The sequence below is a fragment of the Bufo gargarizans genome, chromosome 6 (genome assembly GCF_014858855.1).
Source record: "Bufo gargarizans isolate SCDJY-AF-19 chromosome 6, ASM1485885v1, whole genome shotgun sequence".
Classification (NCBI taxonomy): Eukaryota; Metazoa; Chordata; class Amphibia; order Anura; family Bufonidae; genus Bufo; species Bufo gargarizans.
In genome coordinates this window covers 148650704-148664563 of record NC_058085.1, presented here as the reverse complement: position 1 = coordinate 148664563, position 13860 = coordinate 148650704, and the positions used below count along the sequence as shown (strand labels likewise).

At 42.0% G+C, this 13860-nt stretch overlaps 1 protein-coding gene across 3 annotated transcripts in view; it reads right to left on the bottom strand.

Moving 5' to 3' along the window:
* SPOCK2 (SPARC (osteonectin), cwcv and kazal like domains proteoglycan 2) overlaps positions 1–11907 on the bottom strand; it is a 168512-nt gene extending 156605 nt beyond the window's left edge. For all 3 annotated transcript variants that reach the window (XM_044296495.1, XM_044296496.1, XM_044296497.1), the window contains exon 1: positions 11665–11907. In XM_044296495.1, coding sequence (XP_044152430.1) covers positions 11665–11832 — 168 coding nt within the window. In that variant the 5' untranslated portion in view covers positions 11833–11907. The remainder of the gene's footprint in view (positions 1–11664) is intronic.
* Between the last annotated feature and the right edge of the window lie 1953 nt (positions 11908–13860).

Below are 13860 nucleotides of genomic sequence, written 5' to 3'. Positions count from 1 at the left end.
AGATTAAATTATCAGTGCCTGCTGAGAATGAAGCATGAGGGGAGACTGTGTCACTGAACAGCTGCTTGGACTACTTGCTTGAAACTAAACTTAGATGCATTCACAAATTAGCTAGCTTCAAACTAATAGCATTCGATTTATAACTACATATCTTAGAGTGTGTGCACACATAGGCGGTTTTCCTTTATTTGACTGATTATCACAGATAGATCCACATAAAAAATGTATGAAACTAGCCTTACTCCCTAATTGATCACAAAAAAGGCTTGGTTTATGACCTAACCACCCTTCTGAAACTGCTCACAGTAGTGGCCAGTAGTCACTATTGGTGGTTCCACTGTGGGAGCCAAACTGGATTTTTAGTGGTATAACAAAAAGATAAAAATTAATGGACTACTTGATGATCCATCTCCTAGATTTATCCTCAATATTGTCAATCACTTGATAATATTAGAGAATAGTATCCCACACACTATCTCACTACCCCAGCTATCAAATGTGCCTTCAGGGTCTTTCTTTGGGCCACTCATTTTCTTTTACTGAACTTAGATTCTTGGTTAAGTCCATGATGTATACAGTTTCTCATATTACTTATCTTCTGAAGACACAAAAGTTTATCTCTGGTCCTTATCTTTCTTCCTTTCTATCCTAAGTTCTTGACTGCTTAAAGGTCCTTTCACATGCATTAGACACTTATCTTAAATACATATATCTTCTGTTCCTTTCCTACTTTAATAAGGAATGGCTAGTTGCAGTTCTCTCTAATATGATTACCAAATCACATCCTTTCAGAAGAATAGCCATAGGGTTTTAAATAGGGGAGGGCTGGTGAGGTATGTGCTTGGGGGCTTAAGCTGGCTATACTCATCCAATACCTGTCATCTGAATGATCATTTCACAGACAGCTATGTCTCCTGACATCCACATAAACATACATGCAGGGTCAGACTGGCCCACTAGAGTGCCAGAGGATCCTTCGTTGGGCCCAGGCTCTGATGCAGTAGTTGGCCCCAAAGGTCCAGGAGAAAAAGCCCATTCTGAGCTGCCTTCGGGGATAATCACTTGCCACTAGGGTCTATTTAGTTGATTCAAAACCTATTAGACTTTATTGATGATACTGAGGTTGGGCCCCAAGAATAATTTCCTCTGGTAGGCCAAAGGATCCCCAGTCTGACACTGCATACATGTTCAGTTCCGCCGATTGTGTATGTGTTGTAAAGGGAGAGAGGAGAAAGCAGCTGCTAGTTTCTTCTGTTGGTGGTTTATTTCCTGGGACAACAAAACAATTAGTCAAAAATATTCACTTTGCCCAATCCTTCAAGTGATGTTGGGGGAGAACCATGAGCTCTCCATACACATTAGACTGATGATTCAGTATGTCTTTGGGGTGAAAAGAGGAAGCCCATGCAAACACAGCGAGACTATACAAACTCCATTCAGATGCTGCCCTTTTTCAGATTCAACGTTAGCACTAAACACAGAGTCTCTATGCTGTCCACAAAATGCATCTGTACCCCAGGTGAAGGAAAGTCTAGCTAAAGTTCAGAATAGACAGCCTATGCTTACAAGGGTAATGCCATGACTAATGTAAAAAACGTAAATCAAACATCATATAGTACATAACAGTCTCTTTCTAAATGATAGAACCAGTTCTGGACCTCACAATGGACCAGAGATCTCCCCATTCATTGCTCTGCTAGAGTTATATCAGGCTGGAAGCTCAGGGGAGTGTCTTTTCTGCTGCAGCTCAGGAGGCGTGTCTCAGATCTCCCTATCACAGCTCAGAAGACAGCTGAAGGATGAAAAAGAACAAACAGCAGGTGGCGCTATACAGATACATTTTATTGAATACCTCAGTGGGTATGAAACATTTTTAACTACATGCAATTACAGAAGTATTCAGATCCAGGTGCTGGTTTGAAAACTGTACAATATTTTTGTGGAACACCTTTAATGTGGCCCTGTTCAATTTATTGCATTTCCATGGCTTTCCATATGAAATTTTATCATTTCCAACAACATTCTGCAGCATATACATGAATGTCATCCTGTGAATAAACATACCTCGGGCTACATTTAAAGTGAAGTAGCATATCCAAATCAATGCATGACCTGCACATATTACCATACAACTAGCCAGTAAATCCATATCCCATTATCTGAACACCAAGTGAAGAGCTCTACAGTTATAGAAATATAAATTCCATTGACCAGATAATGCATTTCTTTTTGCGTGTTATTGACTACCCACCCTTTTCACGCTCTATGAACAAATTGCTGAAGCATTGCAGTGCAGACGGTTTTAAACTCTTGTGTGCAAATGAAATCTAATGTGTACTGAGCCACCAGCTAACAAAAATTGGATACACTTCAAGAATGAAAAACTGTGAGGAAAGTTTTTCATAGCTATGGAAAATTATTGAAAAAATATGAAAAAATTATTTAAAGGGTTTGTCCAGGACTGAAGAAAAGGGGTTGCGTTTTCTCAACAACAGCCCCATGTCTGTCCATTGACCGTGTGTACTACTGCAACTCGTCCTCTTGAAATGGATGGGGCTGAACTGCAAAACCAGATACAAGATATGAACATGTGAGGGGAGGTTTTGGAAGAAAAATCAAGACCTTTTTTTCAAATCGTGGACAACCCCTTTAACAACCCCTAGAACAACTATAAAAAAAAATATGCAAATGATAGAGAACTAGGGATTAGTCATTAAATTAGAATATAAAAGGTTAAAGGTCCTTTTAGAAAGGACAATTCAGCAGTTGATTGTTGGGAAGGAAGCGTTCCTTCCAGGCAGCGCCTTCTCGTCAGTGAAGGAGATTGGCGCATTTACATGCAGAGATCCCCTCCACAATACGGGGAGGAGATATTGCTAATGCAACCGCTCGTCCCCATAAAGAATCATTGTTTGCCGGCAACAGAGAGAGTTTAAACAGCTCAATCTGCTACCAGCAAATAATGATTTAGGTGCCTATACAAACAATCCAATTACCCGACTGATGAGCGTTTCAATCGTTCATCAGGTAATCGGCAGAACCTTTACACCGGCAGAGAATTGCTTGTTAGCGATCATCTGGTGAATTCTCGGCCTGTGTAAAGGGCCCTTAAAGGGGTTGTCTCATCTAAGATAATGGGGGCATAACTGTCAATTTTTCATGCCTATTCTGCATCCATGTGTGCATCAATTTTCTGTCTGTTTTAATGTCCGTTTAAGCAGAGTAATATAATTATAATATACTCAGTGACTGGATAAGTGGATATCCCCTGCCATGTTCTGTGTGTCAGGACAGAACCAAGAAGCAGAACCCAATGGAGACCCAAAAAGCATCACATAGCAGTGTTGGGGGATTAGAGGTAAGCGAGTAATGCTTCTTTAACTTTCTAATCCATTCTGCCCCTTTTCTGACAAAAAAATTATATTTTACCAGATCAATTCTCAAAATGTTAACAATTTAAAACACTCAAAAAGTTAAATTGAAGGGGGAGAATTACATATTTTGTTATTTTAAATAGTCACTGTACTTTCACACAATTTCATTTAATTTAAAGAAGAACTCCCGCAAATTTTTTTATTTTCTGACCTGCTAGAAAGGTACATGTTGTACCGTATTTTTTGCCCCATAAGACGCACTTTTCCCCCCCCCCCCAAACTGGGGTAAAAATTCCCCTGCATCTTATGGGGCGAATACTAATGAGCACTTCCATTATGGAAGCGCTCATTAGTACCGGAGGACCAGGAAGTGGTGAAGGCTCTGTACTCACCGCTTCCTGGTCCTGTCGGCTGTGCAGTGGCTGCGCACAGCATGAGGGTGCTCTGTGACCTCACGCTGTGCGCGCCAGTTCACAGCACAGCCGACAGCAGGAGGAAGAGGATCGCGCTGGAGGAGAGGAGCGGTGGCGTCCAGGAGCAGGAGAGGTAAGTGGTTTATTTATTTATGATCTGTGTCTGGGGGCTGCTGAATAATGGCTGGGGGCTGCTGAACAATGGCTGGGGGCTGGTTAACAATGGCTGATTATATATGAGACTGGGGGCTGATTATATATATGACTGGGGCTGATTACATATGGCTGGGGGCTGATTACATATGGTAGGGGGCTGATTACATATGGCTGGGGGCTGATTACATATATGACTGGGGGCTGATTACATATATGGCTGGGGGCTGATTACATATATGGCTGGGGGCTGATATGAGGCATGGAGGAATGATATGAGGCATGGGGGTCTGATCTGAGGTCTTATTGGGGTCTTATTAACATTGGGGGTCTAATTGGGGCTGTCAGCTGAGGTCTGATTAACATTGGGGGTCTGAATGGTGGTCTGACCTGAGGTGTAATGAAACACCTTATTTTTGTCTTACTCTAAAACAGGTGCGTCTTATGGGCCGGTGTGTCTTATAGGGTAAAAAATACAGTAATCTGTAGTGAAGGTAATATTCTTACCAGTGACTTTCCAAATAACACAGCTTATGTGTGGACAGGGAGTCAGTTTCTCTATGTATTCCTATGGGAGCCTCACTCTCAGTCTCATAGGAATAAATAGCAAAGGAATTGACTTCCTGTCCTGTGTCAGTTGGAGATCAGAGAGATGGTCACATGACACCGCTAAAAATTAGAAGGGAGCTACAGATTACAACATGCACCCTTTATCAGGTCAAAGAATGAAAAATTTGGGGGAGTTCTTATTTAATAAAGAATTATGTAAGTAGAAAATTTCTAAATCACTTCATTTAAAAAATATGCCTGCATCTACCTAAAAAAAGCTGACTTCGCCTCACTTCCAACTAATTTCCAGTCTACAAGTGAGGGCATGTCACAAAAAAGCTGAGATACTGAGCCTGGTTTTAAAAAACCTACTTCTACACTGCTTCTGAATCCACAGGAGCCTCCTGCCTTTCTGTAAGTGTGACTTCCCCCTCCTTATATGTTCTGTGAGTTTCAGAGTTAAAAAGAAACATAGTGGGAAGTAAGGGAAAGAGTCTCACAGCAGTACAGTGCTGGCAGATTCCACAGAAGGGAGACGTCCCCTGCGTGTGGGAGAAATGCATCTAGCTGTGTAGCCATAAAGAGGAATAATTAGGCTGAAAAAGACATTTGGGAAGCCCAAAAAATACCTATTCCTTTACAGTTATGATTGTGCACAGAAGCACAGCAATTATACAAACTTTAGAATAAAAAAGAACAAATCATCTATGCTTTCTTTAATGCAATTGGAGTCCTTGTCTAAATTTTTTTAATCAACTTTTGTCAATCCCTTTAACTTGCCATTATCAATATTAGATTAATCTGAAAAAAAAAAAACATACAGAAAGTAGGATATGTTTAATAATTCAGCTCCCAGTCATTCTGAACTAGCTGTGACTTCCTACTCTGTGCTGTGGTAGAGGCAAAGTGAGCAGCTTCATCCAGTGTCCCGAAAGAAAGCTGAGCACATTACTGCAACAGAGACCTCCCACTTTAACATAGTGATAAATAAGATGAAAACTTGATAATGTACCATGAACTATCACTACAAGAGAGCCATCCCCATACATATTAATTGCTATTTGTTGGGTTGTGGTAGTTTTTGGCTGAAAATGTATACATACATGGATAGTGATGACATATCATTTGAAAGTTGCACTTTTGGATGTTTTTCGGCTTTGATGGACAGCGATTTAATAGTAACACAGTCTTACAGCCTCTGCCTTTCATCACTGTATATCGTTCCATCATGAAGTGCGTTACAAATGATACATGAGATGAGGATTCAGTGTTAGGGCTCATGCACACGACTGTATTTTGCGGTCTGCAAAAAACGTGGACCCGCGTAAAAAAATGGACATCATCCGCGTGACATCCGTGTTACATCCTTTTTTTTTTGTTGCAGATCCATGGTAATAATGCCTGTCCTGTCTTGCAAAACGGACAAGAATAGGACAAGTTTCTTTGAGGAACGAACTTGCAGACATACAGATACCGAATGTCATTTCTGTTTTTGTTTTTGCTGCTCCATTGAAATGAATGGTTGCCGCAAAAAGACCATAACGGACACGGACAAAAAATATGTTTATTTGCATGAGCCCTTACTCTACTGTATAAATTACAGGAGGAATAAAACTGAAGTAAGATCTGCATTACCGGCACAGCATGCAGAAACTCCTCCTCCAGATTTATTGACCATTCTTTTAATTGTACAGCTCAATAAAGTAGGCAGAAGGCAATCTCCTTTATTATACAGTGAAGTGTGCAGAGATGTATCGTAGGGAGGGGCTGATCAGCTTTACTGCAGTCCTGGAATTGCAGAGGGAAGAAACAGAAGGCCCAATTTATGGCTTATTTAAACAGCTGAAGCCCCTCATACAATATGCAGAGGTTTTTTCCACTAACAAGCATCTTCCCAGCTCTGCTGATGTGTGGGAGTATCATTTGCGGACACAAATACTCCCCCACAGCACCATCCATGAAACTCCAGTCTACGGCCAGGAAAGTAGCCTTATTTACAAAGCCAGGCAGACACAGGCGATAGCCAATAAACCATTAGGCTAATAGGTGTGGGGGCAGGGTTCGGAGTAATGGTCCAATGTCTACATTAACTGATACACAGCAAGATAAGACATCAGCATGATCAGCAATGGCACCGCTAGTACTCCTGGCTCTATTTTATTTTAATCTGCACACATCAAAGTAGGAAATGATGAGAAACAATGTAATATTATAATGATATGTGATGATGCGGCGCCAGCTGTTTAGACTGAAATCAAATGTCTCCTGAGAGTACATGCAAGCATTATACATTCCAAGAGGCTGTCAATAACACAAATGAGAAGTCTATGTACAGGATCTACATTGAAATCTGCACCTTCTGGTGATACATTTGATCCTACACGAAGAAGTAGAAGATCTAAATGACAAACCGGCCAAATAAGAGTAGACACAACATTCAGCCTAGACGTGCAATGGTCTCCAGGAGGCATTGCTTCATAGTCAACCTGCTGTTTGACCTCTTTTAGATTCCTGTACTAACAAATCTGCTTCTTTTCCTGTTCTCTCATTAGTGATGTTTACTGAATGGAGTGTTAGTTTTACTCATTAACCCCTTTGCAGAGAAGGAGGTCAGCAGCTTTCCGCAACGCATTCTTATCCAACGTTGTGAGACGGCCAGTCAGTTAGTCCTTTCATTATCCGTTCACAGACGCATATGCTGTTCTATAGCACTGCTAATTATATGGAGGTGTATGCGGAGATAACATTCAGGCAATGGAATCGACACTAGTGAAAGTCAACATTTTATAGACTACATGGAATATTGAAAAGTAACTCTTGGGAATCTTGCTATAGGCCAGTGATGGTAGCTGGGTAGGGAATGTTCAACTTGTATGACCAATAACAACACATAACACCACTTTTTGGGGTAATGTACAGTAATTAAAAGGATTTTCAGAGATTTTTTTTTACTGATGACCTCTCCTCAAGATCAGATTCTGATGACTTATCACCCGGGACCCCTGTAGGTCAGCTGTGAGCGCCTTGGCCTTCTCATAGCTTACGAGGCACAGCACCGTACGTTGTATGGTGCCTCTGCTTATTATTGCAGCTCAGCTTGAATGGGGCTGAGCTGCTCCAAGGCCATGTGAATGATGAATGTGACGTCACTGGCCTAGGAAAAGCACTGCTGCCTTCTCGAACAGCTGATTGGCGGGGGGCACGGCTTTCAGACCCCCACCAATCACATATTGATGACCTATCCTAAGGATAGATAAAGCCAAGTGAACAGCACTCCTAGAGCATGAGTGGGGGGTGCATGTCTCCGGGGGAAGTGGTAGGCTCCCCCATATACATTGATTAGTCCACAAATAAAAAAATGGAGACAGCACGTCCAATATGTGGAATTTATTAAGCACTTGGAATAAATTTCACATATTGGACGTGCTGTCTCCATTTTTTTATTTTTGCTTTGTGGACTATGCTAAGAATAGGTCATCAGTAAAAAATTCTCAGAAAACCGCTTTAATATTCTTCATGTGTTCCAGAGCTACCATACAAGGGTCCTAATCTCTCCCTAATGACCACTCACTGAATTAATGAATTATCATTACTGTGCCAGCATTAAAGTACAAAAAGGACCAATAAACCCAAAGTACAAAGTGAAATCTATACCTATAGCTGCTGATATTTATGTATAAGTATGTCCATTTTCTGGAGAATCTCAAAACTGCAGATATGTGAGAAAAAGTAGTGATCACTGAGGCAAACATATTCTTGAGCGTGGTCCTTAAAGGGGTTGTCTCACTTCAGTAAGTGGCATTTATCATGTAGAGAAAGTTAATACAAGTCACTTACCAATGTATTGTGATTGTCCATATTGCCTCCTTTGCTGGCTAGATTAATTTTTCCATCACATTATACACTGCTCGCTTCCATGGTTATGGCCACCCTGCAATCCACCAATAGTGGTCGTGCTTGCACAATATAGGAAAAAGCACCAGCCTATGAGTGCTCCAATGGTCCCGGCCACCAGAGAGGCTGACGCTTTTTCCTATAGTGTGCAAACATGACCACCACTGATGGATTGTAGGGTGGTCTGTAACCATGGAAACAAGCAGTGTATAATGTGTTAGAAAAATGCATCCAGCCAGCAAAGGAAGGAATATGGGTAATAACAATACATTAGTAGGTGGTTTGTATTAACTTTCTCTACATGATAAATGCCACTTACTGAAGTAAGACAACCCCTTTAAGGGGAAAATTACAGCCAACTTCACCTAGCGTTAGTGGCTGGTAACAGAGACTAATAGTTTGTATTCAACTGAACAATAAGTATAAAAAAACAACTTAAATGGAACCTGTCATATTGAACCTGGTGTTAAAGCTGCAGGCAACATGTTATAGAGCAGGAGGAGCTGTGTAGATTGATGTATAGTTTTATGGGAAAAGATTTAGTATAAATTGTATTTCAACCATTTATATTCCTGCTCCTTCTGGGCTATGAAGTCCAGGAGGCGGAGCTATCAGTGACTGACAGCCTTCCCTCTATGACTGTGTATACAGAGATAGCTGTCAGTCACTGATAGCTCCGCCTCCTTGACGTCAAGGCACAGAATGAGCACGGATATAAATATATAAATTATAAGCTATACTGAATCATTTTCCAAGCAAATCTATATCAATCTGTTCAGCTCCTCCTGCTCTATAACATGCTGCCTGCAGCTCAGACATCATGTCCAATGTGACAGGTCCCCTATAAGTGTCCCTTAATCTATTCATCTTATTATCAAGGATTTTTCACCTGTGAGAGGCTGTCCCCACAGCAGAAGAAGTGCCCACCCATTGATTGATAGGGGCGACATCGTGCCCATCCCTGACAGTCCTGCTCTGAGTAGCGGCACAAGCATTAGAGGATCTGCTTCTGATTAAGGAGCAGCAGAGTCTCCACGCTTGTGCCGCTACTTGGAACAGTAGCACAGGCGCAAGATTGTAAAGCCTGGGCAAAATGCCTGGCCCTGTCAATCAACAGGCAGGTGAGCGCTTCTTCACCTGTGGGGACGGCCCCTCGCAGGTAAAGAACTCTTTATAATGAGACGAAGCGATTCATTAGAATCAATTAGCTGATCTCTAGTAAAACATGACCACCAGACCCTATTTTCATTTTTTTTTTAATCCCAAATGCCTTGCATTATTTTACACTCTAATTATAATATATTACAGCATTATAGAGCTCAAAGACTGCACCTTCACCTTCTTCAGCTTATACTTCCGACTCTTGGCTAAAGAACAGGGCTATAGCAGGTCATATTACCTCATATCCTCCGGCTATACAGATTCTACTAACAACACTGCACTTCCTTTCATCTGCACCACCTCACTCTTCCATCAAATGCTACTAAACCACTTATCTTCCATCCATCAGGTTTATGTTGACAACACCCATCTGCACTAGACCACAGCCTGATGTATTCAGCCCTCCCTTACCTTACACAACCCATATCCACATCACATCAAATATGAACCTTTGAAGTTCTTGTAACAATTTTTTTGCCATTTTTCTATTAAGTTTGGCATCATATCCCGCCTGCACTCATTTATTACCTCTCTCTGGCTGCAGACATTAACTTGCTTTACCTATGTTACAATTCATGTTTACAATCAAGAATAAAAATAAGTAACAATAAGATTGTATTTATTTATTTATTGGGTTTATTATTCTATACATATTAGCTTTACCACAACCCCCACCAGTCGGAGGTTACACATACACCTATCCACTCTGTATGTCTGCCAAATGTAAAGACCTTTATCTTTTCATAGCTCTATCTAAAGGAACATTTACATATTGTGGCATACATATCTATTTATCTATGGAGATAGATGATTGATAGATAGATAGATAGATAGATAGATAGATAGATAGATAGATAGATAGATTAGACAAATAGATAATGGATAGATAGAAAGATAGATAGATAGTTAATAAATTATATAGAAAATAGATTAGAGAGCTAGATAATATAAAGGTAGATAGATATAGATAGATGATAGATAGATAGATAGATAGATAGATAGATAGATAGATAGATACATAGATAGATAAATAGATAGATAAATAGATAGATACATAGATAGATAGAACAGATATAGATAGATAGATAGATAGATAGATAGATAGATAGATAGATAATATAAAGGTAGATAGATAAGACAGATATAGATAGATGATAGATAGATAGATAGATAGATAGATAGATAGATAGATAGATAGAACAGATATAGATATATGGATAGATAATATAAAGGTAGATAGATAGAACAGATATAGATAGATGGATAGATAGATAGATAATATAAAGGTAGATAGATAAGACAGATATAGATAGATGATAGATAGATAGATAGATAGATAGATAGATAGATAGATAGAACAGATATAGATAGATGGATAGATAGTAAATTATATAGATAATAGATAGACAGATAGATAATAGAAAGGTAGATAGATAAGACAGGTATAGATAGATGATTGATTGATTGATTGATTGATTGATTGAGAGATAATGCATTAGATAGATAAATAATAGATTAGACAGAAAGATAGATAATACATAGATTAATAGATTGATAGATAGATAGATAGATAGATAGATAGATAGATAGATAGATAGCTTTGTATTACCAGCACCAGCCCATAACTGGGGTCCCACTCCAGACTGACCCCAGGCCCCCCACCCTTACACCACAGTCTCTTCCATTAGAGCTAATGATTTCTCCTGTGCTCAGCCTTTTCTGCTCTCCAGCTATGTAATCAATGCCCCCTGCTCCACATCTCCTTCAGCAGCACACTGCATACACACTCTCTACTACACTATCTACCAGTACCTACCCCTAGGTATGTTGATCCACAGTCTCACACCCCACAGATTTAACCAATTAACCCTCTCTCTACATCAGCATCATTCCAGGATAGTAGCCATTCGGTGCACCCCTTGTGCATATAGCCACCCCCTATAGCCCAGCACTGCAGCCACATGTAATCAATGCAGGGAATCGCAGCCAGTACTGCACAATGTGAATAGTGGAGCTCCTCTCTAGCTGTAAGTGGCCCAGCAGCACCTGCCCCCTCCATCCTTCCTGCAATTACCTCCATTTAACCTTTCAGCATCCCCTGCCCCCTCCCCAGGACTCACGTCTCTGAAGCGGTTCCAGTGCTTGATCTTGCCACTGTACTGGTTGATGGAGGACAGCCATTGCTCATCTTCCATGAAATTGCCGGGGTTCTCCAGCTCCTTGCCGTCTCCCTGGGTGCAGACTAAGGGCAGGAGCAGGGGCAGCAGGAAGAGGCAGGGGTTTCTCATCCTGGCAGGCTGCAGGCAGAGATGTGCTTGGAGACTTGAGCCACAGCAGACAGCAGAGGCACAGTCTGGAGAGGAACTGTACTAGATGGATGGATGGATGGAGGGAGCACAGAGTCTGCGCTGCAGCAGCATCACAGGAAGGAGGGGGGATGGGCGGGGGTCTACACCTGCTCTGTAGTGGCAGGATGGGAGAGAAAGCTGCTGGGTGACATTGTTTTATTAACACCAGCTACAGATCACCACCTCACTGGCTTTACTGCCTCATCTACACATCCCACAGCTTTCCTTCACTTGTATGCCACATCCAGCTATACATACATAAGCCTGCACATAATCATACACAATGATGTATAGTAGGTGCATCATCCAGGAATCAGTTGGAAACACACTAAACATCATTTGTTGGGTTGCTAATAGAGTTGAGCGAACACCTGGATGTTCGGGTTCGAGAAGTTCGGCCGAACATCCCGGAAATGTTCGGGTTCGGGATCCGAACCCGATCCGAACTTCGTCCCGAACCCGAACCCCATTGAAGTCAATGGGGACCCGAACTTTTCGGCACTAAAAAGGCTGTAAAACAGCCCAGGAAAGAGCTAGAGGGCTGCAAAAGGCAGCAACATGTAGGTAAATCCCCTGCAAACAAATGTGGATAGGGAAATGAATTAAAATAAAAATTAAATAAATAAAAATTAACCAAAATCAATTGGAGAGAGGTTCCATAGCAGAGAATCTGGCTTCCCGTCACCCACCACTGGAACAGTCCATTCTCAGATATTTAGGCCCCGGCACCCAGGCAGAGGAGAGAGGTCCCGTAACAGAGAATCTGTCTTCATGTCAGCAGAGAATTAGTCTGCATGTCATAGCAGAGAATGAGGCTTCACGTCAGCCACCACTGCAACAGTCCATTGGCATATATTTAGGCCCAGCACCCAGGCAGAGGAGGGAGGTCCCGTAACAGAGAATCTGTCTTCATGTCAGCAGAGAATTAGTCTGCATGTCATAGCAGAGAATGAGGCTTCACGTCAGCCACCACTGCAACAGTCCATTGGCATATATTTAGGCCCAGCACACACACAGGCAGAGGAGAGAGGTCCCGTAACAGAGAATCTGGCTTCATGTCAGCAGAGAATCAGTCTGCATGTCATAGCAGAGAATGAGGCTTCACGTCAGCCACCACTGCAACAGTCCATTGGCATATATTTAGGCCCAGCACACACACAGGCAGAGGAGAGAGGTCCCGTAACAGAGAATCTGGCTTCATGTCAGCAGAGAATCAGTCTGCATGTCATAGCAGAGAATGAGGCTTCACGTCAGCCACCACTGCAACAGTCCATTGGCATATATTTAGGCCCAGCACCCAGGCAGAGGAGGGAGGTCCCGTAACAGAGAATCTGTCTTCATGTCAGCAGAGAATTAGTCTGCATGTCATAGCAGAGAATGAGGCTTCACGTCAGCCACCACTGCAACAGTCCATTGGCATATATTTAGGCCCAGCACACACACAGGCAGAGGAGAGAGGTCCCGTAACAGAGAATCTGGCTTCATGTCAGCAGAGAATCAGTCTGCATGTCATAGCAGAGAATGAGGCTTCACGTCAGCCACCACTGCAACAGTCCATTGGCATATATTTAGGCCCAGCACACACACAGGCAGAGGAGAGAGGTCCCGTAACAGAGAATCTGGCTTCATGTCAGCAGAGAATCAGTCTGCATGTCATAGCAGAGAATGAGGCTTCACGTCAGCCACCACTGCAACAGTCCATTGGCATATATTTAGGCCCAGCACCCAGGCAGAGGAGGGAGGTCCCGTAACAGAGAATCTGTCTTCATGTCAGCAGAGAATTAGTCTGCATGTCATAGCAGAGAATGAGGCTTCACGTCAGCCACCACTGCAACAGTCCATTGGCATATATTTAGGCCCAGCACACACACAGGCAGAGGAGAGAGGTCCCGTAACAGAGAATCTGGCTTCATGTCAGCAGAGAATCAGTCTGCATGTCATAGCAGAGAATGAGGCTTCACGTCAGCC